Source organism: Dendronephthya gigantea, unplaced genomic scaffold, assembly GCF_004324835.1.
Source record: "Dendronephthya gigantea isolate DGI-Jeju-01 unplaced genomic scaffold, DenGig_1.0 000103F, whole genome shotgun sequence".
Taxonomy (NCBI): Eukaryota; Metazoa; Cnidaria; class Anthozoa; order Malacalcyonacea; family Nephtheidae; genus Dendronephthya; species Dendronephthya gigantea.
Genome location: NW_021163113.1, coordinates 637,657 through 664,910, shown reverse-complemented (window position 1 = coordinate 664,910; position 27,254 = coordinate 637,657). Strand labels below are relative to the sequence as shown.

General features: G+C 36.7%; 3 protein-coding genes across 3 annotated transcripts; 2 read left to right on the top strand and 1 right to left on the bottom strand.

The window, feature by feature from the left end:
• Positions 1 to 1,282: 1,282 nt before the first annotated feature.
• LOC114534575 lies at positions 1,283 to 3,080 on the top strand. The gene has a single exon (XM_028556038.1). The coding sequence runs from the start codon at positions 1,322 to 1,324 to the stop codon at positions 2,957 to 2,959; it is 1,638 nt and encodes a 545-aa protein (XP_028411839.1). The 5' UTR covers positions 1,283 to 1,321; the 3' UTR covers positions 2,960 to 3,080.
• A 266-nt stretch (positions 3,081 to 3,346) lies between these two features.
• LOC114534574 (WD repeat-containing protein 35-like) lies at positions 3,347 to 22,181 on the bottom strand. The gene is made up of 41 exons (XM_028556037.1): positions 22,049 to 22,181; positions 21,857 to 21,974; positions 21,297 to 21,371; positions 20,998 to 21,090; positions 20,724 to 20,825; positions 20,504 to 20,580; positions 20,264 to 20,344; positions 18,947 to 19,011; positions 18,418 to 18,518; positions 17,959 to 18,059; positions 17,735 to 17,779; positions 17,280 to 17,405; positions 16,987 to 17,079; positions 16,483 to 16,575; positions 16,345 to 16,405; positions 15,594 to 15,741; positions 15,407 to 15,476; positions 15,121 to 15,174; positions 14,928 to 15,037; positions 14,618 to 14,666; positions 14,230 to 14,322; positions 13,900 to 13,968; positions 10,785 to 10,865; positions 10,604 to 10,651; positions 9,642 to 9,730; positions 9,376 to 9,493; positions 9,038 to 9,123; positions 8,887 to 8,966; positions 8,226 to 8,425; positions 8,033 to 8,095; positions 7,494 to 7,657; positions 7,320 to 7,368; positions 7,023 to 7,097; positions 6,801 to 6,863; positions 6,019 to 6,108; positions 5,676 to 5,744; positions 5,045 to 5,149; positions 4,830 to 4,915; positions 4,673 to 4,741; positions 4,279 to 4,448; positions 3,347 to 3,434 (listed from the first exon to the last, which is right to left on the bottom strand). Exons 1-40 carry the CDS (start codon positions 22,070 to 22,072, stop codon positions 4,283 to 4,285), a joined length of 3,549 nt encoding a protein of 1,182 aa, XP_028411838.1. The 5' UTR covers positions 22,073 to 22,181; the 3' UTR covers positions 3,347 to 3,434; positions 4,279 to 4,282.
• A 651-nt stretch (positions 22,182 to 22,832) lies between these two features.
• On the top strand, positions 22,833 to 27,201 carry LOC114534608 (mitochondrial folate transporter/carrier-like). The gene is made up of 11 exons (XM_028556070.1): positions 22,833 to 23,085; positions 23,674 to 23,774; positions 23,851 to 23,906; positions 24,184 to 24,269; positions 24,354 to 24,467; positions 25,023 to 25,072; positions 25,263 to 25,376; positions 25,552 to 25,644; positions 25,820 to 25,878; positions 26,147 to 26,197; positions 26,785 to 27,201. Exons 1-11 carry the CDS (start codon positions 22,929 to 22,931, stop codon positions 26,864 to 26,866), a joined length of 963 nt encoding a protein of 320 aa, XP_028411871.1. The 5' UTR covers positions 22,833 to 22,928; the 3' UTR covers positions 26,867 to 27,201.
• The last annotated feature ends 53 nt before the right edge of the window (positions 27,202 to 27,254 follow it).

The window sequence follows — 27,254 nt, the reverse complement described above, 5'->3', positions numbered from 1 at the left end:
CTAGCCCGGGAACATTGCACGACATATTTCTTAGGTAAAACAAATGTTTTAACTGTTAACCTGGTAAACACAGCTTGTGTAAGAAATATTTTTGAAAATAAGTATAGCGGGCAGACAGGTCAAATTTCATTTCTGAACTCGCATCTGCCCGATTCTCACCCGTCTGCCCGCAAATATTGGTTTGCATCGTCTAGCACACGGTACACTGAGTGAAATGTTGTTCCAGAGTTTAAAAGTTCACACGAGTCCGGTTTCGAGTGTATGAAATCGGTTCTGAAACTTTTTCCAAAATACTAGTGGAATGTGCACCCATATCACGATAATTGTATTTCACGTGTCAAAAATAGAGCTTAAACTACTGGATATATCCTGAAAATTAGAATTTGGAAATTTAGGCATTGTATTAATATGAATGTCTCCACTGTCATCTACTGGACCCATGGGTGCACTGACATAATTGACAAAATTTTTTTAATTATTTCTCAATAAGTGTGAAATTGTGTGAAATAGGTGTGTTTGTGTTTACTCAATTCGCAGGCAGTGATACCTTGACCTATAATCTGTCCATGTTTGCAGAAAAAAGTCATGCCATCTTTTGTTACAGCCATTTTAAGCTCAATCGTAGGCTTCTTGTTCAGCAAAGCTCGCGATAGTGCGGCAGAAAAACTCAAAGACGGTGATTTGACGGATGAAAAATTACGTACAATAATCGTTCAAGATTTGACCGACATTAAATCGAAGCTCGACGGTCAGTCAGAAAAAGATCTTAAGAGCAGTTACAGCTTTGTTATACAGGGTCTAAATAGTTTAGATCTATCTATCAGTAACTCGAATGAAGATCAGAAAGCGAGCGAAGGTCCTGCAACAAGAGGTGGAGATCAATCTACATCTGGTATTTTAAATGCAACCTTATCACGTTCTCAATCTGTTCAACAACTAACAATTTCGTCTGATAGTCGGTTCATGCATTGATGCTAAAATACAATTCGGTGAATCTTGTAAACGAGCAACTGATGCTTTCAACAACAAATCTCTAAGCATCAAGGATCGAATTATGACTTGCAAGTTACGTGTAGCACTGAACTATGTAAAAGCCTGTAGTGTTCCTAGGAACGAGCGCCTGGGAACGAAACTGGTATTTTGACGTTCTTCACGGGAACTTCCATTCAACAAAGATGACGTAATGTTACAGTATGTTATGTGTGTAACACTATGTTCATGTTAATTCATCTGTAAAATATTCAAACGTTTGAATATATTCCCTCAGTTGTGACCACAGAAACTCTTCTAAACTCTTCTAAACCGAACAGCTTCGAAGGCCATGTCCTCTATAGTCACTGCCATTTTAAGCTCCACCGTGGGTTTCTTGTGCGGTAAAGCTCGAGACAGTGCAGCAGAAAAACTTAAAGACGGCGGTTTAGCGGATGAGAAAATACGAAAGATAATTGTTCAGGATTTGACCGACATTAAATCAAAGCTAGACTGTCTGTCGCTGAAAGACCTCGACAGCAGTTACAGTTTCCTGAAAGAAGGTGTAGCATTGTTAAATCTGGCTCTTGATATGTCGAATAAAGATCAGAAAACGAGCGAAGCTCCCGTAGACGAAACAACGAGAGTTGTAGACGATACATCTGGTATTTTGAACGCTGCTTTATCACTTCCTGAAGCAATTCAGAAATTGAAGATTTCGTCGAAGGAGCCATTCGCTTCTGCTAAAGATCGTTTCAAAGCATCTCGTGAACGAGCAACTGATGCTTTCAACAACAAATCTTTGACCATCAAGGATCGAATTATGGCTTGCAAGTTACGTGTAGCAGCCGGAATTCTTGAAATTGGTCTTGAAGACCCGATGGCTGCAACTACTTCCTGCCTGTTGTCCCTTGAAGAGCTACATGATTTACCAGCGGTTCAAGAAATGTTCTCAGTTTTTCTCAAACGAGGATGGAAATCAAAATTTAATAAAGCAGAACGGTCGGACAACGTCATGTCTGTTTTGTTTATCAATCATGCTTTATTTGATTTCGCAGCAAAGCATAGCTGTAAATATCCCAACGTATTAATATGGCCGGGAATTGAGGTCGCCGGTCGGAAACTCAATCCAATCCTAAACGCAATTGAGACTTTGAGGTCCCGCAATAAAAAATCTGCGCTGCAACTTAACCGGATTGCGGAAGTAGGATTATGGTTCGATTTCGCTGTCAACAGCCGTTGTGAAATTATTGAATTAGATGATGACAAGTTCATGGTGAACTCCAGTGCAGGTGAAAGCAAGGTAGTTACGTTTGCAGACACAGAAAGTCTAAGTGCAAAACTGTTAAATGGAATAGCAGTTGCTGCTGATAGCGATAATAACGTGTACATTTTAAGATCGATTTCGAAATCTAACAACGTCGCAGCTAGGGGTGTGGTATATTCGCATGTGTTGTATGTGTTTGATAGGAATCACGACATGAAACATAAATTCGTTCTGGATATTTTTGACGAGAATGAAACAATACGTGCGAGCCTTGCTGTTGACAGAAACAAAAACATAGTCATGATTAAATATGGCGATAGCAATGTGTATGTTCTCGACGTTACGGGACAGTTGAAATATAAGTTTAAAAGAGACGGGGATGAGCTACGCAGTTTAAGTATTTCTAATACAAATGACGTAATGATTCCATCATGTGATTCGAAATACATTCATATATTTACAACAGAGGGCAGATTGAAATCTACCATTGAGGTGTGCAAAGATTACGAAGTCATGCAGGTGGCATTTCATCATGGGATCAGTAAAATTATGGTGCTGGCTAATCATGTTAATCGGAAGAACACTGCCTTACTATGTTACTCTGAAGCAGGTGAACTGGAGCATACCCAGCATTTTGAAGCGAAATGGTTTTCTATGAGTATTATCAGTCATTTCAGCGGACCTTTTGCTGTGAAGCGGTCAAAAAAAGTCATTTTCATTTGAGTATATATTCTCGCAAAATAATGAAGATGGAGAAGAAATTTTTACCAAGACAACGATCTTTCATTTTGATTCATTAGACAAAGGTGTCGACGGAATTGTGATAACTTCGTAATCCTAACTTTCCCATTTTTACTATAATTTTAGGATGTCTTTCCAGCCGTATTGATGAATTATTCTCGATTCAAATTTATTTTAATAGAGGAATGGTCGATAAAAACACACAACATAGTTATCACCGATGATTAAATACCACACAACACACTTTTAATTACAATGCGTACGTAAACGTATTTAGACATATTTATTATGTAAATACTTAAATCGTAAAAACCTGGATTATATTAATTTAGTAAATAAATTAAGTTAAAATAAGACATTTACATTGTACAAGGTTTAGATAGTTATTTACAAACAGCATATCATGATGGGAAAGAGTCTTTTTACGAATGTACATATGGTGCGACGTAAATTCAGTCTAAAGAATAACATTAATTCACATTATTTTTATGATTCATAGGTCATAGTGTTTAGCTATACGGTACGTCAGTTATTAAAAAATATATAATTTAGCCTGAAAGAATGCCGTGAAACTTGTTTCATCGAAAAATTCACTCAAGAAATAGGGCAAGCAAGTTAAAGCTTGTGTATTTCTCCCATGCAGTTATCGCACAGTAAGTAAAATTGAAAAATTAGAATCTGAAGGACAGTTTCTTCAGTATGGTTTATTATCAAGTTGATTTATAGGAAGGGCGGCGTACAGAGGTGTGCACCTCTATTGACCTTGTTCACCATGGATGCAATTGGAGTATTATTGTAGATGTACTATAGTTTGGGATCAAGACATTTCAAGATCCCATTCATACGACTGCAATCACAGCATGGTTGCCAACAAGTGCCATGCATATTTGCCGAGTTTCGCTTTTATAAAACACAGAACAAGGAGGAATTTGTTTTAAACTAATCGGCATGATTTGTTTACATTTTTCAGGCAAAGCCAATCAGAATGCCTAAATTTTCAATACTTCATGTAAAATGGTAAATAATGTACTTTTTACCACCAAAAAGGCAAGCGTATATGAGAAATGTAGCATCATATAATGTTACATAACCTGTCAAGCATTGGACCCTAATCGTTCAGCGGGATTAGGGACCACGCCGACCATGGGATTGAAGAAAATTGTGTAAATTTCACATACGAATGTAACTCTTACTTACCCCCCTCCCCGAAACATGCATCATCGATCCCAAACCCTACATATTATATTATTGAATTCGGGACATGAAATTTATTAGAAAAATAATGAATAATTTGAACAAACCTTGTTAGATGATGGTATGGCAGAGTGGACATGTTGCAAGGGTGCGTATCTCTTGTTCATAAGCTCGATGTTTACACGTTGAACACATCCAGAATTGATAGTCCATCAGAGGTCGCCCGGTCACAATGCATGTTGGGAATTGTGTTTCACAACGAGGGCAGCGTTTGGATCTGAAAAAACATAGTGCTGCATGATTACAAGAGTGATATAGCCTGCTGAAGGAGAACTGTTATAGCGTTTATTAACGTTTCTTTAAATCTTTTGTAAACATTTCAATTTGTAATAGCGTATATATACGTTTGTAAACCGAAAATTAGGCGGATGTAAGTCGGAACGAATGGCGATTAGAAAAATCCAAAAGATATTCTTTGTGTTTTGCGAAAAAGGCACTTACGAATCAGGTATAGGAGCCTCGCAACTTGTGCATTCAACCGTGTTAGTTCGACCATCTTTTGGCGAATTCCTAGTAAAATATTGAAAATTGATTGGTTGCTGGACATGAATTACAATGCACATATTCACATCACAAAGCCACCCTATATTTATCTTACTTGGTGAATATTTGAAGAGCTAGTTCTTCATATGCGTCTCGTTTCTCCCGTGGAATAGATTCGAGCGTTTCCAGTTTGATAAAGGCCTGTAAAAAAGAAACGATACTTTGTGATCAAAGGTTAACTGATGATGAAACTTTGGTGAAGATGGCAACATTTAGAAAGTGTATGATGAAGACTGTTAATACCAGTATACAGAGCATTAGCTAGATTACCTTTGAACAAGTTCCGAAACATCTGTTGTTCGAGGCTATTAAAGCCAGCAACGAATAAACCACAATAGGATCAAGAATGTCTTCATAATCGCGAAGATGTAGTGCCTAGGTAATAATTGATATTATCATTACATATTGTGTCACCCACACGCGCATGAATCTCACATTTTGGTCAATGCGTTCTTAACATACTTGTTAACATACTATCAAATTGTTAAAACAATTATTACTCGTTACACTGAAGATGTTTCATCACAACTGCGAGTCATCAAATTAAAGTCTGCATCACATGAGAGCTAATGCAGACTTCAGGACCATTGCACAGCGCAATTTGAGTGAAATTCTTCACTTTATGTTTAAATTATACATGCTTCAATTTTAAAGCAAAACTTTTCTTAACTTGGAAGAGCTAACTGCTGACATTGTTTAATATTTTGGATCATATCAGTAGGTTTTCATATCAAGTTAAGAAACTGAAATAATGAAAAGTCTAGCTCAGAAACCAGTGTAGTGTAATGATTTTCACACGGAAGGTCTGTATTCAAAACATTGTGTGCATGACCCCTACATATTGACTCCCGTTAGAAATGCATTCCAATGTCTATCAGTTGAGAATGTTAAAAAATCTTACCGTTTTCAAAGCAGCATCGACATATCCACTGTACAACTGTCTTTGGGCCAAGATCAAGAAGTGATACGCCTGAACGTATGGAGAAGAATATATAAGAACACTTATTCAAATCATTCTCATTGATTTCAAAACACACGCATTTCAAGCATTCTCAAAACACACGTCTAAAAAGGCATTTTGGTGTGCACAGTTTGTCTTTGTATGAAAACCATAAGTTACACTTCGCAGAATCAACCAAGTATAGACAAAGTATAGTACATTTACTGCGTGGGAAGAGACAATTCCTTGATTTCCTTCCTTTGAAGGAAAAATTATATCTGAATTGCAAAAACATGAACCTAACCTCGGCTCCTCGCCACGCGTTGTCAACGATTTGACTGTCTTCGCTTGATGCAATGTCGTCTTCCAGCAAACCTGCCAGAGCAGTTGTTGCCTAGCAACAGGTAAAAGCACGGTATTAAAAGACGAGATGAATACAGTCAACATGACAGAGTAGATATATCGTCCAAGATATTTAGTAAAGTGTAGCGGGAAATTCTTCAAGTATTCTCTGACATCTAATGTGATTTAGCAACTGCCGAATGACAAAAATTGCAACTGTAAAGGGGAAACGTAGAGACGTTTTCGCGTATATTTCGCTGAGCCACAGTCGCTGGACCACATTCGCTAGACTTATATTGAGAATTAAACTTTGAATAACATGCATCATGTGATAAATGTTTAGAATATACTGTGCTAAGATGTGTAACCAAATGCTGTCATAGGCTGAATTTCCACTTGCAGAAAGAAAAAATTGGCTGACCTACTTTTCTCAAGTTTTTATCACGATCTTGCCGGCATGCATATAGCTGAGTAAAGAAATTACTTCACTAAACTCAGTTCAAAAGATATTCTGTCCTTACTGTGTCAATCTGTTCTATCATACCTGAATGTTAGAACTACCTAAAGTCGTCGCTAGTCTACTTTTTCAACACTACCTGCTCGTAAGTATTGGCCTAAATAATGAAATTAATACACATTAAGTTGCAAACCTTGGAGAAATTTTCAATGAACAAAACGAAAATTGCAAGTGCACAAAAACACATCTTAAAAGTTGCTACGAAATGATATAGTTTTATAGCGTACCTCTTTCGTACTTTTTCCACTCTTAAGACTAGTTTGTTTGACATGTTCGTGATACTTTTCGATCTGATAAAAATTGCAACACAATTTAAAAATTTAGGAATATTTCTAACGTAATTCTAAATAATGAACCCGAACACATGCGGCCGAGTGCACAGTCCTTTAGTTTTGAATAAAGAAGGTCAACATAGCTTACTATATTTATAGGAATAACTGGTAACTTACCAGTAACGCTGCAAGGACATACAACTTCTTAGCTCGCAAAGGATTATTGATAGGCTCTGCTGTCTCTTTAGCTGTCTAAGATGAACCAGCGAAATAAAAATTAGCTTGGTGAAAAGGCTTTAAAATTCTGGTTTTAACATCCTGGCCACAAACAATGGCTCGGCTACACCTCGTCATTAACTGTTCGGGGCTTTATATAAAAGCATAAAAACCCCTTCCTAATAGTAAACCTAATTTAGTTTATTATACTGTTGTTAAACCCGGGATTACAAGATTAACTCAATCGTGTTTACATACCTTGAACAAAAGTTTTGCTGCTGCAACATAATGACTTGCCTTGCGGTAACTTTTGAAGGATTAAGTCAAATGAAAAAGAACAGCATTTTACAGTAATTTAAAGCCTCGACCAAGTTGCTAATATCCATCAAAACCTTTACAAAAATAATAGTTTATACTCTTTTAAAAGGATACAGCTCAATCGCTTCCAGTGTTCTATTTTTCTCCATCAAATGCGAAGCATATTTTGCCAGTAAACTGTCAACTTCCTTGATATTGTGTTGCTTCGCGAGCTGAATGGCCTGGTCCCACTGATTCAACTGAACGCAACAATCGATTGCCTCTTTTATGAGATTGCACTGAAATAAGTCAATTCAAATTTTGCCATCCATAATGCATAATTTCATATTGTGGTGAGAGTGATTATAGACTATCGTTGTTTCGCATCAATTGAAAAACTAAACGCTTATTTATACCCAACCAATCTTGACATAAATCCAAAAATTGATCTCAATCCCAAAATAATCTTTATCCCAAATTAAACCTAAATCCTGATTCTAAGCATGATCTCATTCTCAATTTTAATCCTAATTCAACCCTCAGTCCTAATCTTGAGACTAAACCTACACATTAATCTTAATTTCCACATCCTTATCTCAACCTAAATCCTATAAATCTAACCATATTAAACCTTAAAATCCAAACTCAATCCTGACTTTATATTAATACTTTACCTTGATAAATGCGGCAACGGCTTTTTCACTCAATCCAATATTTTGAAAGAGAGCGCCGATTTCCTGATGTAATAAGAGTAAAAAAACTATGAACGTTCCTGTCTGTGCTAAACTACCTGATCTTTCGAGGAATCCACGTTTTGCATGAAAACAAAGTTGGTGAATTTAGTCAAATAAATATTGACGGACTTACCGCTAAGAGGCGATGGTTTTCGGGCAACGTGTTTACAATGTTTTCCAAGCCTTCATAATCCTCCAACATGTAGTAGCATTCGACGAGTTTTTCCTGATTTTGTCCTTGTTGATAATAAGTGACAGCCTGCTGCCATCGCTGACGATCAGCGCAGTAATCTCCGATGGCGTTCCAGGCATGTTCAAGCAACGCGTCTTCACCTTGCAAAAGAAACGCGTTGAATATTGAAAGTGTGAGCTCATACAAGTAGTATTCATGCACGATTGTACAAATTCCCGGTAAATTTTAAATTTTAAAGAATAGACCTTTCGCTGTCTGATGTTACACGACGTTCGATTGACTGGTTAGTTTTGCGAAGTCAATCAGACTTTGTGCAGCATCAGACTTTCTGCGTTTGACGCCAATTGCAAATCTATTACTGTAGACATGCACTTCATCACTATCAACTTAAGTGTTACCATTGCATCGGTCTGGGATATTTTCGTGCAAAAATTGTAAATCGGAGTAATGCGCATGCACTTGTTAGCCACTGCGCCCGCGATGAATTTAGTTTATGTATTCATACATCATCCAAATGTTACGAGAATCATAAATACCGGCAATGTTATTGAATGTTATAAAAAATGTCTTAAGGAGGGCATAGAAAACAAAATATACATACCCGCACCATCTCCACTCTTCAACAACTGCACCACTCTAAAACAATCTCCAAGCCTCATGCGAAGATCGACGGCCAAGTCTCTGTTGATTGAAACAAAAGGCCATTATTAACTTTCTTTGTTTTATTTTCTGCCATCATTGAAAAAAATTACCTTCGATCCATATCAAGATACATTTTTTCCGCTTCATCAAATCGCTGGAAATAAGCGCACACCTCTGCCTGCCTTTTGAGGTCGTTCTGAAAAGAATGAGCAAGACTTGTGTAAATAACTTCTATCTGTCAATACTTGGCATCCACAGAAATAATCAACGACCAGGCAAATTGATGAAGACCCAGAAAACTATGCGAAAGAATATATCATTTAAAGAACAAAAGTTAACGTTATGCATGCACGGCAGTCGCTAGACAGAAAAGCCATTTTTATGTATTTCATTTCAAAAGTAGTGAATGAAACTTTTCATGTCTACGCAGAACAATGATGAATCTTACATCAAGTTTTGCCAATCTCTTGACGAACTTTATTCCGTGATAATCTTGGCATCTGACAAACGCCTTATCAGCCATATCAAGCGAGAGTCGTTCGAGAGCTGCTTCAGCGAGGAGCCGCCTGCAAAAAATGCACGCGTTACATAACAATGCAGTGTATATACTTAGTTAATATTCTCTTTCTATCCAGTTTCTGTAGACAGAACAGTGAGTCGGTGAGAAGAGTCTATATATTACGTATATTCAAATAAAGCTATCATATTACATACCATAATCGCGGATGAGAGTTATCTTCAATGAACTGGTGAGCATCTTGAATGCTGACTTTCTCCAAAAGATCACGAGCGTCTCGCAATGACTAGAGGAAAATATTTAAAGATCTTCAAAGGCGCGTATGCATCAGTTCTACTCACATCAGTTGGTTAGACCACTTGATATAAAAAATGCTAAAATTTCGTATGTTCTGTTTTTTTAACACATGCAAACTCCTCCATCAGCTCATATTCATTCAGAAGTTTTAAATATTCTGACAGTATGTATACAAGTCGTGCAAACTATAAGCGTTTGTTTATATTGTACGGACTGACAACCTCTAATTAAATTAACCATGCAAAGACTGGTCTAGCGGGGGGGAAATTTACCATTAGCGTTGATATTTTAGACATTTTAGGACCACCGTGAACAAATTTGGCCGGTCTCGGAATAAAACTATACTTACATTTAAATGCCAATGTGCAACTTGGTCAAAAAGTTTCCCCCACATAGAATATGAATACCGAGTAGTATATTATATATACCAAATATGATTTTTGGCACTTCATTCGATGCAGGTAAATTCTAGAGGTTAAAAGGGTCTTAATTTCGAGTGAAATTATACACACTTCAAATTCAAGCCAGGAACAGTTAATGGAAAAATGAGTCAACAATAGGTCCTCCGGCAGGAATCGAATCTACGCTTTTGTGATACCGTAGTGGAAAGAGCATTGCACCGGCATCGCAAAAGCGTAGGTTCGATTCCTACCGGAGCACCTATGGTTGACTCATTTTTCCATCAACTGTTCCTGGCTTGAATTTGAAGTGTGTATCATTTCACTCGAAATTAAGACCCTTTAAACCTTTTATATATACCAAATAGTATTATATATCATGTAAGAGCCTTTTTTTCCCTTTTCAATTCTTAATTTTTATATTCTATATTGTATATTCATATTGGCATTTATTGAACACAAACCTTGACTTCCAACTCGATGATAGAATCTTTTGTTGGATTTTCAGGATCCTGAGCAAAATAGATGATACAAAATAATAAATTATAGAAGATATTGCATTAGCAAGTAAACAAATTAAGGAGGGACAGGAAAAATTCAATTCAGCAATTTTCCACTGCAAAACTAAACACAAATTGGACATACCTTCATGATCTCGTCCAGCAGAACAGACTTTATTTCCAAATCACTGAACTGACAGATATAACCAGAGCTTAATATTGGCTCCTGCAAATTACAATACATAACACTCAAGTATTAAGCAGCCACCCGCGTAATAAGGACTATATACAGCGAAGCTTTGCAAAAACATTCTCACGAAAGAGATAGCATGCCAAAATCGCAATGATGAATTTTTGCCAAACATGAAAACATCTGCTTTTCCGTCTTTGCGACCTTTAAATTTTTGCTCAAATTTTTGCATTCCGCATGCCCTCTGTGTAACAATTAACGTATAACCGGTATAACCATACGAATACCCCCCCCCTGACATAACCAAATAACGATGTTATTCCGCACAGGTCTTAAGTATTTTATAGGCATAGCTAGCAGAGGAACTTTCGAGATTCATTGCTTTGAGCAATATTGGAAAGAACTGATTGGTTTCAGGATTGTGTATACTTCGCATAAGAATAGGATTGGGCATCATAACAACTATAATCTATATGCATGCTTTTTTAAAGCAGTGCCACAAAACAGAAAGTCACGAAATCATCAAAATCGTATTCGTGTAGTCGTCGTTCACTTGTAGTCACCAGCCACTTCGCCTCTCGCTTCTGTGTTGAAAAAGCCATGTCTTCCTTTGTTGTTGCCATTATAGGATCAAGCGTTAATTTCGTGTGCGAAAGAGCTCAGGACTACATGCTTGAGAAACTCAAAGACGGCGGTTCCGCGAATGAAAGATTACGTAAGATGATTGTTAAAGATTTGACCGACATTAAATCGAAGCTCGATTGTTTGTCTCTGAAAGATCTCGACAGCAGTTACAGTTTCCTGAAAGAAGGTGTAGCATTGTTAAATATGGCTCTCGATAAGTCGAATGAAGATCGAAGAGCGAGCATTGTGCTTGCAGAAGAAGCAACAAGCGTCGTCAATACTAGATCTTGTATATTGAGCGCCGCCGTAGCACTACCTGAAGCCACTCAAATATTGGAAATCTCGTCCAGAGAGCGCTTTCTTTCTGCTAAAGATTGCTTCAATAAATCTCATGGACGAGCAACTGATGCTTTCAACAACAAATCTCTGAGCATCAAAGATCGAATTATGGCTTGCAAGTTACGTGTAGCAGCTAGAATGCTTGAAATAGGAATTGAAGACCCGGTGGCTGCAACTGCCTCCTGCCAGGTGGCCATTACAGAGCTAAATGATTTACCAGCGGTTCGAGAAATGTTCTCAGTTTTTCTCAAACGAGGACTGAAGTCAAAGCTTAAGAAAGCAGAACGGTTGGACAATATAATGTCTGTTTTGTTCATAAATCATGCTCTTTTTGATTTCGCTGCTAAATGTAGCCCAGAATATCCCAACGTATTTACATGGCCGAGCATTGAGCTCACTGGTCGAATGAAACTCAATCCAATTCTGCACGCACCCGAGATTTTGATGTGCAGAGATTGGCGATTTGAACAGCAGCAACTCAGCCGAGTTGTTATCGTCAACGCGATACTCAATTGCAAGGACTTTGCTGTGAACAGCCTCGGTAAAATCATTCGCCCACAATTCGACAAATACACGGTTATCGAACCAAGCACAGGTGCGAGCAAGACAGTTAAGTTGAAACAGATAATAAAACACGTTAGATTAGGAAGAGCAATCGCCGTGGACTGCGATGATAACGTGTACATTGTTATAGCAAGCTCAGAGTTTGATATTCATGCAAACAGGAATTTGTCATATAACGTGTTGTGCGTGTTTGATAAAGATCACAAACTAAAACATAAATGTACGTTGGAATCTTTCGATTCCAACGGTCGAGATGGACGCACGTCGGTGAACATTGCTGTTGATGAAAACAAAAACATAGCCTTGATCAACAATGATGACAGCAACGTGTACGTTTTGGACAACAACGGACAGTTGAAACATAAATTTAACTGCGAGGGTGGTGATCCACGCAGTGTGAGTATTTCTAATGCAAATGATATCATGATAATATTAGATAATTGCAAAGTTGTTCAAATATTTACAACCGAAGGGAATTTGAAATCCACCATAAAAGTACAAGAAGATCACAAGATCGTTCAAGCGGCGTACCATCATGGGCTTGGTAAAATAATAGTCTTGACCAACAACGTCAAATGGGCGTACACAGCATTGCTGTGTTACTCTGAAGCTGGCAAACTGGAGCATGATGTGCGTTTTAAACACGAACTTTGTGAAGAGTGGCATACCGATATAAAAAGTCATCCTGGACCGATGGGGCCGATCCGACTTGCTGTGAAGTGGAATGAATTCGTAGTCTCCATATAGACATATCCTCGCACGCACAATGATGAAAATTGGAGGGCACAAAAGTTGTACAAAAACGTTTTGACATATAGGATTGACATTTAGATAGCATAAATAGCACCAGGACAATGAGATATACTAGCCATATATATCAGGGCTTGCCGATGGAGCAAGCTGAACGACCACGTGTTGCCTTAATTTATAGATCATACAAGAGAAGAACACGCACTTCACCTTTAGTTAATAATGCACATTTACACGCTCAATTATAAGGAATTATTAAAAACGCCAATTCTGATATGCAGTGTTTGTGTCCAGCATTATTTAGAGATCAGTAGTTAGAAATTTCTTATATTGCATCATGGGAAAGCGAAAGCTGCTTACTTTCTTGTTCGCCTTCCCATTCGTGCAACCCAAAAGCGGCAAAGGTCGAGACAGGCTATTTTCAATCCTCGAAATTTAAACTATCCTTTTTATTATCATTGTGATTTAGATGGCATACTGAGGGTGAGCCCAGAGTAGGGTCCAAAACATTTCCTCGAGAAAATACAAAATGAAACAAATTCTGAAGAATAAGGTGATCGTGAAGCTGAAGATATCAATTGAAACTACAGACGAGTGTGAGACATGCACTGTCATCAGACAGAATAACTTTGAAAATTTACAATCTCATACGCTTGTCTTGTTTAGTTCATATATTTAATTTCAAGATGCATGGCCTTATTTTTTTGGAAATTGTTTTTTTTTGTGTTTTGCAAAGCGGGCGTGAAACCTATGCAAAGGCCTACATTTTTATCAAGTCATAATTTATCCCTACCTCTGGATCGAGATTTCTGAACACGTACATCCGTGTTTTCTCCATCATTGAGAAAAGCTCTGAATTATCCTGAAGATAGGGAAAAAGTTGTAAATAAGAATTTGTCTAAAGAAAATCGGCGTTTCTTGGCTTACCGACTTAACTTCCGACATCATATTCTGTACCCTTCTCCCGCCCGGGTGGGTGCATGTAATGGGGGGAAGCTACAGCTGAGGTACAGCTCCCACATGTAATACTTATTTCAATCAGCATATAACATGGCAAACCTGACGACTGAGTCCCACTATACTAATATCTCAGTGCTCATTGACGGTGAAACGAAAGCCTTACCGAAGCCCATTTCATATCCCAGACGTCCTTGCGCTCAAATTTGAGAAGTTCCCCAGGTTGTTGGTTACCAGTCTCATCCGTCTTCTTCGCATCCTACGGAAACAAGAAATCAAATCTTAGGGAAAAATCACAAATGCAACAGGAAGCACCAATGAACATGGCGGGCTATTCATGGTTTGTATAATTTACTGTACGAAGCCTGGATAGCGCTATCCACCGGATAGTGTTTTTTTAATCGCCTTAAGGTTGCCCGTTGTTCGGTATAACTTGGATTAAACCTTGGTATTTATAAATTGGAGGTTCTGTTTAATAATCTTTAGCTCTAAATATGTGATCTCATTGCTTTTCCAGGCAAATAATGACCATTGGAATCTTTCTATATTCTTACCAAATCAAAGAATGTCAATACGCCAGATATATCAATGATGGCCACTCGACTATACAGAAAAGAAAGCAAAAAGAGGTCAAATATTTGTCGAATTGTGCTATCTCTTAATTTTGTCTATGTAGGGCGATTCCCTGTAATGTGTGTAGCAACCCACAAACTGTATTTGTTTTCTTCTTTATTGTGTGCCCTTAATTTGGAAAGTGGAATGTCTTAGACAGTCACATAATAGAGAGGAAACAGCCAAAATTGTTTGTGACCGTCACACAAGAACAGAAAATCGCCCTGTAGATACCAAAGAATTGAGAGTCACCTTGAGCTGGAATTGAGAGAGATCTTGTGAGGTCGACAATTGAGGACATATTTCATTTCCAGCGCGTGTTTGGGCAGAGAATAACGATGCAATGTTCCAGATTCGCGGGCCTGGAGAATTTAAAAATGGCGTAAAAATCATATAGTTGAGATCAAGTTGCATTGACAATCACGTAATTACAAACAGCTCTTACGATGAGTAATGTCCTGTCGGTAGCACACATGCAGCAAATAGGGTCTCTTGTTGGCTGGAAACATAAACAATTATATATTAAATTATATTTAACAATTATTTTATGAGTCGTGTATTTTGGCGGAAAAACGTTCAAATCTTTTCGAGTACCATGCTCTCAAACAAAAAGTCCATTTATTTTAGCTTTATGTTTACGTTATCTAATGAACTAAGTGTTGAAGAGGACTTTGTCCATAAGGGACAAGAGGTTTTCAAAATATAATTTGGGAATCCGCGTCCATAGCTACCTGGAAAGCTTTCTTTAAATCCTTGATCCCTTGGCCAGCACCTGACGGAACATCGTCAATATGAAACATCCTGTGAAAGAAAAAGAGGAAATTCGTTGGTTAAAAGTAAGTGTCTAAATAGTTGTCAAAACGATGTAAATTTTTTTATAAAACTCCATATAAATTTAGGCTGAAAACTTCATCTTACTTTTCTCGTGTGGCATTTTCCTTACGGAACGTGCTGCTCGTGAGTTCAAGAGCGGTCAACTTCTTGGGGCTCCTGTATTGCCACGAGATAAACGCTTGTTGAGATGCAGCGAACACAAAGGTCTTGCTCATTGTTACGAAAAGAGGTTCTAAAAGAAATACACTTATTGAGTTCGCAAACCTAAGATCTGAGGGCACGTTGGCATACTATCAAAGTTTCGTAATTTGACCATGCACAGTTTACACTTTCCATGCATGGGTGAATCCTAGAGAATTCGTAACAAGGTTTAACTTAAGATTTACCACTAGCTGTTTCAGTCATCGCTATAACACCCTTCTCATAAATGACGTAAAACGCGGCAAGTATTATGTTTAGCAATTCTTGATTGGCTCCGCAAAACTAACGAGCCAATCAACATCAGGCTTTCTGCACCCGACGTCATTGAGAGAAAGGTCTATTGGTTGAAAAATATAGATTGACGCGTAAGCAAAATTGTAAATGTAATCGTAGAAACTTTGCCAGTAAACGTGATTTGTAAGACCTACAAAACCCAGATCATGGTAATAACTTTTTGGTTGGTATATAGGGCTTACAAATTATCTACTTCAATTACTTATAATTATACGTAAAGTAAATATATAATTACACATTCAATCTGTGCTTATGTAACTCCTAAAGTTAACGTCTTCGAGTCTTCTTACCGAGCGCCTTTCTATGGTATCGAAACAATAATCTATTTACGTCAACATACCGATATCAATATATTTTGAATCCAATGGAGTGCCAATTGCATTGCACAGGACAAGAACATACTAAGAAGAAAAACGTTTTCGTACAGTTTAGGAAAACAACGCGAAGACACAGGTCTTCATGAATGACGACGCCATACCTGATTATTGGTCTCAACACTCTTCGTTGCTAGTATGCAGTGATCGCCACATGCTGTGATCGAGATCAGATTTCGAACATATTTCAGGTAGTTCTGAGCGGAAAAGAAGATGCATGATTTAATTTTTCTTCTGAAACTTTCACCATTTGCAAGACATAAAATTATTACTAATATATTTCCTCTAAAGTAAGGCCCATTCACACAAGATATCGGTACCAATGTGGGAACAGAGACAATCCAGAAGGAAGGCACTGATAATGCATTTGAGATAAATTTTTAAGGTTCATTTTTTTTATTCACAATTATATCATGCGGGACTATCTTGTTATGGCTGAGATCTAATATTCTCAATGAATAGATATTAAATAGATAATTATGCGGATGAACTATTTCAATAGTGCGCTAAGACTGTACTTGAAGCAAGATGATACAATCTTTAATAACGATGAGGATATAAAGCAATTAGAAAATGCGTTTAATCAAACAAACACGTATTGAACTGACCTCTTGATTCTTTGTGTCCCAAAACATGACACAATGTTCAACGCGATCTGGTTTAGTAAACGCATAGACGACGCTATTAGCTAAATAGCCCCACTAAAAATGAAAAAAAAACTAGTTAAAAATTCTAGGGCAGTTGTGGAAAGACTTTAAATGCCAGAAAGCCAAAAGTAAGAGATATCGTGAATATAACCGAGCTTGAAATTCACGATTCTTCATTCTCGATTTTTTACGACATGTATTCATTACTTTTTCTGCAATTAAACGTATATATCCCGCACGAAGGCTGTATTTACCTTGTAATCGGGTCGGATGATCGCGAAATAAATAAAGGAATCGACAGCAAGCGCTATCCTCAGACCCCCGCCTTCCCAAGAACACGCGGTCAGCTCCTTGCCAGGCACTTTGAGTGTACGCAAATGCTGAAAGATAACACCACAAGTTAGGCGTGATTGATAAGTCGTAATCACTATATATAAACAAAATATTCATGCACCAGTGGCGGACTCTTGGAGGGGCGAGAGTATATTAGTGTTACTTAGTCCGTTAGACTCTTTAAATTAACTATACAGTCTCACTTTCATTTAACAGTTTGTCTCATTGGTCTTTTCGCCCCCCCCCCCCAATATTTCTCAAAGTGTCCGCCACTGTCATGCACAATGGAACGGTCTCAAGATATGACATACGTTCATTGACTCTCGTCATGGCTGTCTGCGGTTTAATTACGAAAATTCTAATCGTGGAAACATACCTCGCCAAATGGATTATAAAACTGAACCACGTTCACATCCCTGTCCTGGTGAAGAAAAGATACGATAAGCCTTCTTTAACCATTGTGAAATAATATATTTTAAAATCGCCTTCATCTGTACAAAATATATTTCATTGAGATTGATAAAATTTGGTCAAAATGGTCAAAATTTCATCCGTAGGAATTCTAAAATCGTGTGCAGTTTGGATGGGGCTAAAGCGTACCTGTTGCGAGAGTCTTTGCGATCCAGCCACTGCCAATATTGATCCCGTAGTGTTCCACTCTATCCTATGCACCGTCATGCCCATGTCGAGTAACACCGGGGCTGAAATTATAAATCAATATATTAGTATCTGGATGGCGCGACCTTTCAGTGAAATCCAATGAATATGGTGATATTCATTTACTCGTTTAACAGAACACCTGATTTGACTGTCAATAATCTTGCTCCAATGCTTCATAGATGCTACCGGAAGAATGAGTTAAACTGTTCTAGACATAGTTACTTGTATTCAAACATGCATCAGCCCAGCGGTTTACGAGGACTTCTTCAAATACTCTGCATGGTCCCAAAAATTCAACAATCAACATAGCGATAGCGATCACAGAATTTTAACCGATTCTTAAGAATTTAAGCGTGAATCAGGCCTTGGAATAATTGATTAGCCTAACTAGAGACGTACTCTCGTCCATTTCATCTCTCATGATCTGCATTCGTCCATTGTCAAAACATATCGCAAGCACGGGACAATTCTGTTCCACATAACCTTCCTTGCCGTGATACCTATAGAATATCAGAATATTACGAGAGGTATAAGAACTACGAATAGAAAAAAAGATAATAATGATGGCAAACTGAGCTGTGGCTCTTTTCCACTAACTCACAAGCTCGCTGCAAATGTTTGCATTATTTAAAATAAACTGTCGAATATTGTGATTGGACAATTCAAATTACTCCCAGCGAGGTGGTTGTTGCAATGAGTACATTACCTTGTATGTTTTAAGAAAGGGCTTGAACTCGACAATGAAAGGCTCTCAAAACTCCTCCTGCATGCGTTTTCATTCCAATCTCGTACCCAGGGTCTACGCCGTGTACCAATGTATTTTTTTAGGATTCAAACATTAGCGAACTTATTTGTGGAACTCAAATCTGGCTTCAAATTATAAAGAGTAGCCGCTTAAGACGTTTACAAAACATACCCAACCACTTACCAAACAACACCAACGATTCTTGCCGCTCCAGTAACATTAGTTAGGCAATGAATGGTAATTTTTGTCTGCAAAAACCAAATGTATTATTGTGTGGATACGAACCAAAACAAATCGTGGATGATTCAAACCAACGGCAGATTTGCGCAAAAAAACGCACTCCAAACAAATCCGCGCAAGATTTCCCTTACTTTCAGGTTATGCGCGAAACATATTGAATCAACACCCCGCACATAATAATGAATTAATGCCCGGTCGAAAATAAGCAAATTTGCAAGAATCAAAACATATCAACATTTCAAAAGATCTTGCAAACACAATCAACAATTTACCAAATATTTAGGCTGCTCTTTAGCAAAAGATCAATTTTCTTTGTTCAAAATAATTTCCCCAAAAAGCAATTGACGTTCGATAAATAATTATATTCCATAATTGTCACTTCGGGATTCTATTTAACGCTAAATTTCATCATTTTGTAACGTTCCGAACAGTTTTACAGGCTTTATTTAATACTGCGTTGATCAGTATAGAATCCCAGAAGTGACAATTATAGAATGTAATTTGAATATTATGAAAAAAGGTGAAAGTTTCAGGAAGAAGAACGATAAATAAATTTGACAGTTTTAATTTGCGACTTTGTGTTTTCTTTCCCGACTGGGTCAGCAATTATGGTCGATCGAATTAAAAAAACGGCGCCATCGCGACGCCAAACGCGAAATTTTTCATTCTACGAATTCAACGAATCGTTTTCCCGCTTCTTCACACAACATCGTACATGGCTCAATTTTGAAACAGAACTTGCAGTGACGAAATAGAACAGTATTTCGACGTTTTGTGTGTGATTTTAAACGGAATTTGTTGAGGAAATTGAAACTTTGATATAAATATGAAACGTACAAGTGTCCGGGTCGACATTTTTGTGTGTGAAACGCGTTTCAAAGAGGAAAAATGCAAAAGGTATGATTCTATGAGATATGCTAGCTGTACCGGCCAGTTTTCAAGTGTGTCCAGTATTCAAAGTTTATTTGTTGAGTACAACCAGGTACAGAATTATAATTAGTTTTAGTTTATGTAAGAACATTTTAAAGCCTTTTCAAGGTCTTTAAGGAGGCTTAATCTAGCTCTGAATAAGGCCCGTTATATTTATCCCTTCAATTTGAATGTTAAAACATTCATCGCAAAATCCAATGTTTGGAGTTAAAAGTTTGCTTTTATCCAAAACTATAATTGAAAAGTTTTAGTATAGCAGTCAAAATATCTGTGATGTTCTGTTGTTATTGAAATAACATTCAACACTACAAATATTCTAAATGCACTTACACAATAGTTGCCTTGAGAGTCATAAACATGGACCTCACCACTTGTTGTTCCAAACAAGATGTTTTTACCATCTGAGGACCACTAAAAGTAAATCAATTCATACAAAGAACAAATTAAAAACTAATAGCTCCCAATCAAATGAAACATTAATTAATTATGCATGGTCTAAACAAAGGATAAAAATTAATTTGCTTTTCCTATAGAAATAATAAAATTATTATGAATACAATAGCAGTTTACCTCGACACTGGAAAGTTGCAATTTAATTTCTTTGCCCCAAATTCGATTACCATCAACTGATCCAACAATGACAGCACCTTAGAAACAGAAAATGAAATCTAAGCACAGATGCACCTCTAATTCAAAAGTAGACAATGAAACTTGGTATTTCATTATAAGCATTCTTTTAGAGGAAAATTTTAGAAATCATCAACTAGTAGCTTATAGGTATACCACTCACCATCTTCATAGACAATACATATTTTTTGGCCATCTGCATTCCATTTCATGTCTTTTACAACACTTTTGTTGCGATTGTTTATCATCTCTTCATACCATGCTCCTGGATATTGAAAAACACAGTAGCTGGTGTTAGTTTGCAATGTTTTACATATTATAGGGTTTGGGTTAACCATTTGACTGCATAAAGGACAAACTGCATCTGATCATCTTTAATAAAGAGTCTATACAATATCCTATTTCAATCTATGAATAGTACAAATACACAATTGCACCTTTATATAGGATCCAGACAATAATTAGGCCATATTGATCACTGCTTGTTAGTTTCTGATGGTAATTATTCCATGTGACAACTTGAACAGTTCCTATATGGCACCATATGTGAAGTAATGAAGACAACAAACATTAAGTAAGGACACAAAAGTAAAGCTTGATTAATTTATGAAAGTTTAATTATAAAGTATTAATATAATTAAATATTACATCTGAATTAATATATTAGTAGGATTAATAGCAAAACAATATAAAATTTAACTATATAGTTTTATAAGGATAGATGTATCTTCATTACCTGAATGTCCTTCCAATGTTTGGTTCATTGAAAGATTACTTGGTGCAGCTAAACCTTTCACTTTGCTGTTCTTATCTAAACAATTTATATTATATTTACAAAGAATCACCATGTTCTTGCCTTCATTTCCACAATAACCACTTCAATACATCACTGAATCATAAACACAAAACCATTAATATAACTTTACAGGCTATTAAATTGACACTATAAAGATATCAAATAAAGAATCACTGGTATGGTAAATTACATTAATAGATCAACCATGAAAAGCTGTCTAACAGTAATGCAGTAGGGGTTTTATGAGTCTATCTGCTCCAAGCATCAAATTTTCTTCTCTTTGCCATTTTCAGAGATCCAATTTGGCTTCCAGAGAGTTTGTACAGAGAATCACAAGTACTTTGGAATTTCATTTGCGTCTTGTTATACTAACTTAAAGCACCTCTGGTCGAAATGTTTGACTCGTCAGGTAAATTACTTGCATATTTTGGACACCTGAGTGACTAATTGCTAAATTTATAGACGAAAAGCACAGGACGGCGGCTGGTGGAATACAATACCTTGTTGTATTTCGAGTTTTAACAACTTCAGGAGGCCATCTTCCCCACCGCATGCAACATACCCTTGTCCTGTGTTCCATGATAAGCATTGTAGCTTCGTATTATTGGGTATGGCGATCTATACAGAACAGAAATCGTACGTTTAACGCCGCAATGAACGCGAAAAGCGACCATTCGAACGCTTTCGTTTACCTTTTTGCTAAGATAGATAAACATTTTGAACGGAGATTGTATTTAGCAAAGTGATCGCCGTTTTCTTAATGTTTTATCCAGTTTTAGATACCAAAATGCTGGCATTGTTTACCGTCGCCTTTGGAAACGCCATTTTGTGACAAATTCTTTACTGCGAAAAGAAATGCGCGCTTTTGTCGTTAAACCGAAAAATACGGCGGGAAACAAATTCAAAATCTATTGAATTATTTTTTATTTTTTATTTTTTATTATATGCAATAGCGAGACCAATTTTCTCATTTCCTGTGATGGATATATTTTGAGTATGCCTTTTGCAGTATAGAAATTATGGAAATTAGAAAATAATTTCGAAGAAAATTATAAGAAGAAATGAAGTTGGAAAAAAGTGTCGCACAAGTGTCCAATTCGCTTCCATATTTCTTCCATATTTCAATTTGTATTGCAATTTAGTTAAAATTTCAGGCTTGTTTAGGTTCCTGTTTCTCTGGTTTAATCATTACCGGTCAAAATTGCATCGAAACGGTTCATGCTCCTTGGTTTTTAAATGGCTTTTTAGTTTTACATAAAAAATTTTATGACGCTAAAATGCCCTTCTTTCCCTTCTTTATTTAAAAACAAACTGGAGTCTGGACTCTGGAAGCAGTGTCTGGAAGTAAAAATTTGAAAGTGGAAGAGAAAAAAATTAGATTCTGAGCCCACAGGCTATTGTCGCTCTGAAGCAAACTTTGTGTAAATAGAATTGTAACGTCACCAATATTCTATTGCATCATAAACAATCGTGTAATTCAAGACAGTGACAGTGTAACAAAATGTTACACAAATGAACGTAAATAATGCGGAATAATAAACATCAAATTAAAGAGGAATAATAGCTTCCTGTATGACAAACCATCAAAGAAGTGCCAGTAATGCTGGACACACTTTTAAAGGTTTCTTTCGACATGTTAAATATGAACATTTGGTTTCTGGTGTATCTGGAGGAGTGAGTGCTACCCTTGTTTTGCATCCGTTAGATGTTATCAAAGTTCGGCTTCAAGGTTTGATGAAAATCTATCATGTTGCTTATATGACCGTGCAGAGAAATACATGAGATCAGCTCATGGTGAAATTTTTTAGCATGTAATATATGAAATCAAGCAATCACATTGCTGAGTCATTCATTCATGAAGTTAGGCTATCTTACTAAGGCATATTAATAATTATGCAATGGCTGCGTTGTGGCTATAAAATGATCAAGGATGTCTGATAGCTAGTCTGTTCCCTTACCAATACATTTCTTTATGGCCTGAATACATACTACCCAGACTGCAATACCTGCCTGCAAATAAGCTTTGGAAATTTCAGAAAATTAATAGTGTATATGACATTTATGGCCCGTATGCTAGCTGGTATGTCCATGAGAAAATCTGTAATTTCTGCAAGTGCAAGGAATTGCTTGCCAATATCAGCCAACTAACCTGGATTACAGGTTAAAAACTAGTTGGTCTCTTCCTGCCCAAAACACCGTAACATGGCTGCATGTAAATACACAAGGTACTGGCTATAACTGTACCATGCAGTTATAATATATTGTGCCAAGCACAAGTTTTCTTGTTAACTCTACTGTTAATCACTGATTTCTGCAGCACATGATGGAACAAATGCAGACCCTCATAAGTCATACAACGGTCTGCGTCATGCATTTAAAAGTATTTTGAATGAGAGTGGATGGAAGGGTTTGTACCAGGTATCTCATTGATTAAGAATGATTTGAATTTGTGGACACATGCTAGATCAGTTTGATTTATCTCTATTGTTTGCAGGGTGCAGTACCAAACATATGGGGAGCTGGACTTGCCTGGGGACTGTACTTCTTTGGGTTTGTTGAAACTGTTTAGAATATATACTTATAAAATCTAATCCTTCGTAATTTTTATCAATTCACCTATGGAATTTAATTAGCAACTTTATGCTGAAAATTAAAATGTGCGCCTTAAGCAATACACAACGTCTGAAGTATCAGATTGTTATAACATCTAGGGCATTCATAATAGAATGCTAAATAAAACCAGAAAGTAGATTCGAAAAGTATTATACCCATTATTGAAAAAAAACCCATTATGCATCACCAACCAATTTTATAATCTTACTTCTAGTTTCAATATTTTAAAAGATTACATAAAAGGTGATACTAGGACTACCTTATCCGCAAAAGAACATCTGACTGTTGGCATGTTAACAGGTTAGTGGTTGAACCTTCTTGAATCAGATAAAGAATTAATTGATTATGGAAGCAGTTTGAAATTTTTGATATTTCATGTTTAAGGTATTGGCACTCTGACTTTAACAAATCCAATCTGGGTTGCCAAGACAAGATTGATTGTTCAATCAGAGTCTTCAAATCTTGCTGTAAAATCCACAAAATATAATGGAATGTTAGGTAGGAAGCTGCACTATAGCCAAGTGTATCGAACTAATGGTGAATGTTGAGTGTGGTAATAGTCATTGTTGTTATTCTCATAAAAATATGCAAAATACTCATTTGAGTGGAGATCAACTAGGCAGAATTAGGTTGAAAATTATAGTACAGAATATAAATATATAAAAATATAATAAGAATATAAATTGCAAATTTCCACCAGACTTTAGTTTATTTCTGTTTGACAAAGGAAAATTTAATTACAAACATATGGATAACACACATACATATAACATACAAAAATTGTCACGACCAACAACAGAGCTAATGAACCTATCCAATAGCTCATTACCCAGTTTGTGGAGCAATGGACTGGCAAAGCAAAGGTCTTAGGTTTGATCGATTTAAACATACCTGGTCATAGTAAGCATTCATACCTGCCCCTCCCTAGAAAATTTACATTCCATCCTAGAAATACAGACATTGATAATTTCACTAATACACAATGCTTGATGCACTCCTAAACCATTACGTTCTATAACTGGTATCTGAGAAAACTATAAACTCTCTATTAAGATACATTGTCAAAGACGTGGAAACAGGAAGGGATCAAAGGATTATATAAGGTACAACGTACTGTTGTACAGTTATTAGGAATTAAAGTAAAGATCATACAGACCACTGTATTCTCCATGCACCTGAGATTCAATTCTGAATGCGCAATTCTACTGAATCCGCATCATTTGGTAGCAAAACAAATGTTTTCTCAAATGTATTCTCCTGTTCCATTAGCCATGTCTCATTTTTAAATTTCAGGGCTATCTTCCAGGCTTATTTGGAGTATCCCATGGTGCTCTGCAGTTTATGGCTTACGAAGAATTAAAGAAATTACGCAGTTCCTACTTTGGGACACCTGTTGACCAGAAATTGGTACGAGTCCAGGAACTACTTTTCGCCAGTTTAACTTGATACCAACCCACTGTGAATGGTTGCCATTAGCATTTTTACCATTCCGTAGACGATCACATTGCCTGAATTGAATTTTCAATTAAATTTTCCTTTCCATTGTGGAAAACAGACTCATGGCGATACAATGTATTTTTAGAGTTCAGTGGAGTATGTGGTGATGGCGGCATTATCGAAAATTTTTGCAAGCGGTACAACATATCCTTACCAAGTTGTCCGTACACGACTGCAGGTGGGTGTGGGGTGTCTTTGATGAACTGCAGATTGTGATTTGTGCATCGCATCAGCACCACCCTAGAATATCAAGCTTATACAAACCCCTATCAGGGTTAAAAATTCCGTCGTTATAAGAACTCTCTCTCTTTCAGTGGCTGGGGCAATAATCAAGATTACTATCTTTCCTATAGGATCAATATAACATTGGGCGATATAACGGAGCAGTCGATGTTATTAAGAAAACATGGAGGTAATGCAAGTAGTATAGTATGAAAAATAGCGCAAACATATAAGGCCACATCCTATGTGGTAATTCGTATTTTTGATAAATTGGTATCGTCATCAAACCTGACTGAGCCAGCCCGGCTACCATATAAACAGCCCTTAATGAGTGGACAATTGTTTTTAGTGTTTTGTGTTAATTATCACGACACTAAACAGGAGATTTGAAAAAAATGGTTGTTTCGACTAGCAGGATTTAATGAAAATGATGTTCATTTATAATATTTTCATTTCAGGTTGGAAGGACCGCTTGGATTTTACAAAGGCCTCTTTCCTAATCTTCTTAGGTGTGTTCTTCATTCAAGGTTATAGACATCCACTGAATAACATTTCAGGGTCCATTAATATACATGTGGAAACTATTGTCGAGAAATTTTTTATGCACCACGATCAAGTTTTTTTTTGCACTGCCCTATAATTGCTTTATTATTATTGCTCTTATATTATGAAACAATATACAGGGTGTCCCAAAAAAAACGAAAACTATTGAAATCACTCATTGTTAAAATTTGAATGCCGTGTTCACGAATTTCAGCCCGTGGGGATTTAATGCAACTTATAAAATGCTAAATGCTTTGTGTTGCTAGAGAAAGGGGACATGTCGAAGGTTGTGGTCCTTGAGAGATGCACATTTAAATAATGTTATCCATATTTGTAAATTGTAAATATTGCAAATAAATATCATTTTTGCGAACAAGCAAATTTTACTGCATCGTATGCATGCATAAAATGAGTATGGTAAACATTTACACACATGTGGGTCCCAACAGAGTGCTTAGGCATTCAAACTCTAACAATTACATTGTTATGGGTGATTTCAATAGTTTTCGTTTTTTTTTGGGACACCCTGTATTTTGCATTTCTTTATTAATAGGGTGACACCAGCGTGCTGCATAACGTTTGTGGTTTACGAAAATGTCCTTCGTCTTCTGCAGGGTGAAAATAAAGAGAAATGAATATTTTTCACTTGTAAAGTGAAGATATTTTTGTTAATACGAGTCTCGACAACTACCACGTCCTGCAAGACTCGTATTAAAGTCATATATGTCGAGGGTTAATCGGCAGTAAACAAGGTGGTTTGGGGGCAAATAAGGTTTATAAAAAATAACGGATTATTCCCATTTAGATTTTTAATACCCCTTTTGTTGTCTGCTGTAAAATTCATATACCGTCATAACGTTATCGGATCGCATACCCAATAATATATAAATTATTTAATTAATTCAATTTTTTGTTTGTATTTCTTATTGGCTTAAACAACAGACTAAATCCCTTAAATCCACCTAATAAATTTGATGCATTTGCGAGATTCGAAATGACTTAGCTTATTTTTTTGTAGCTACT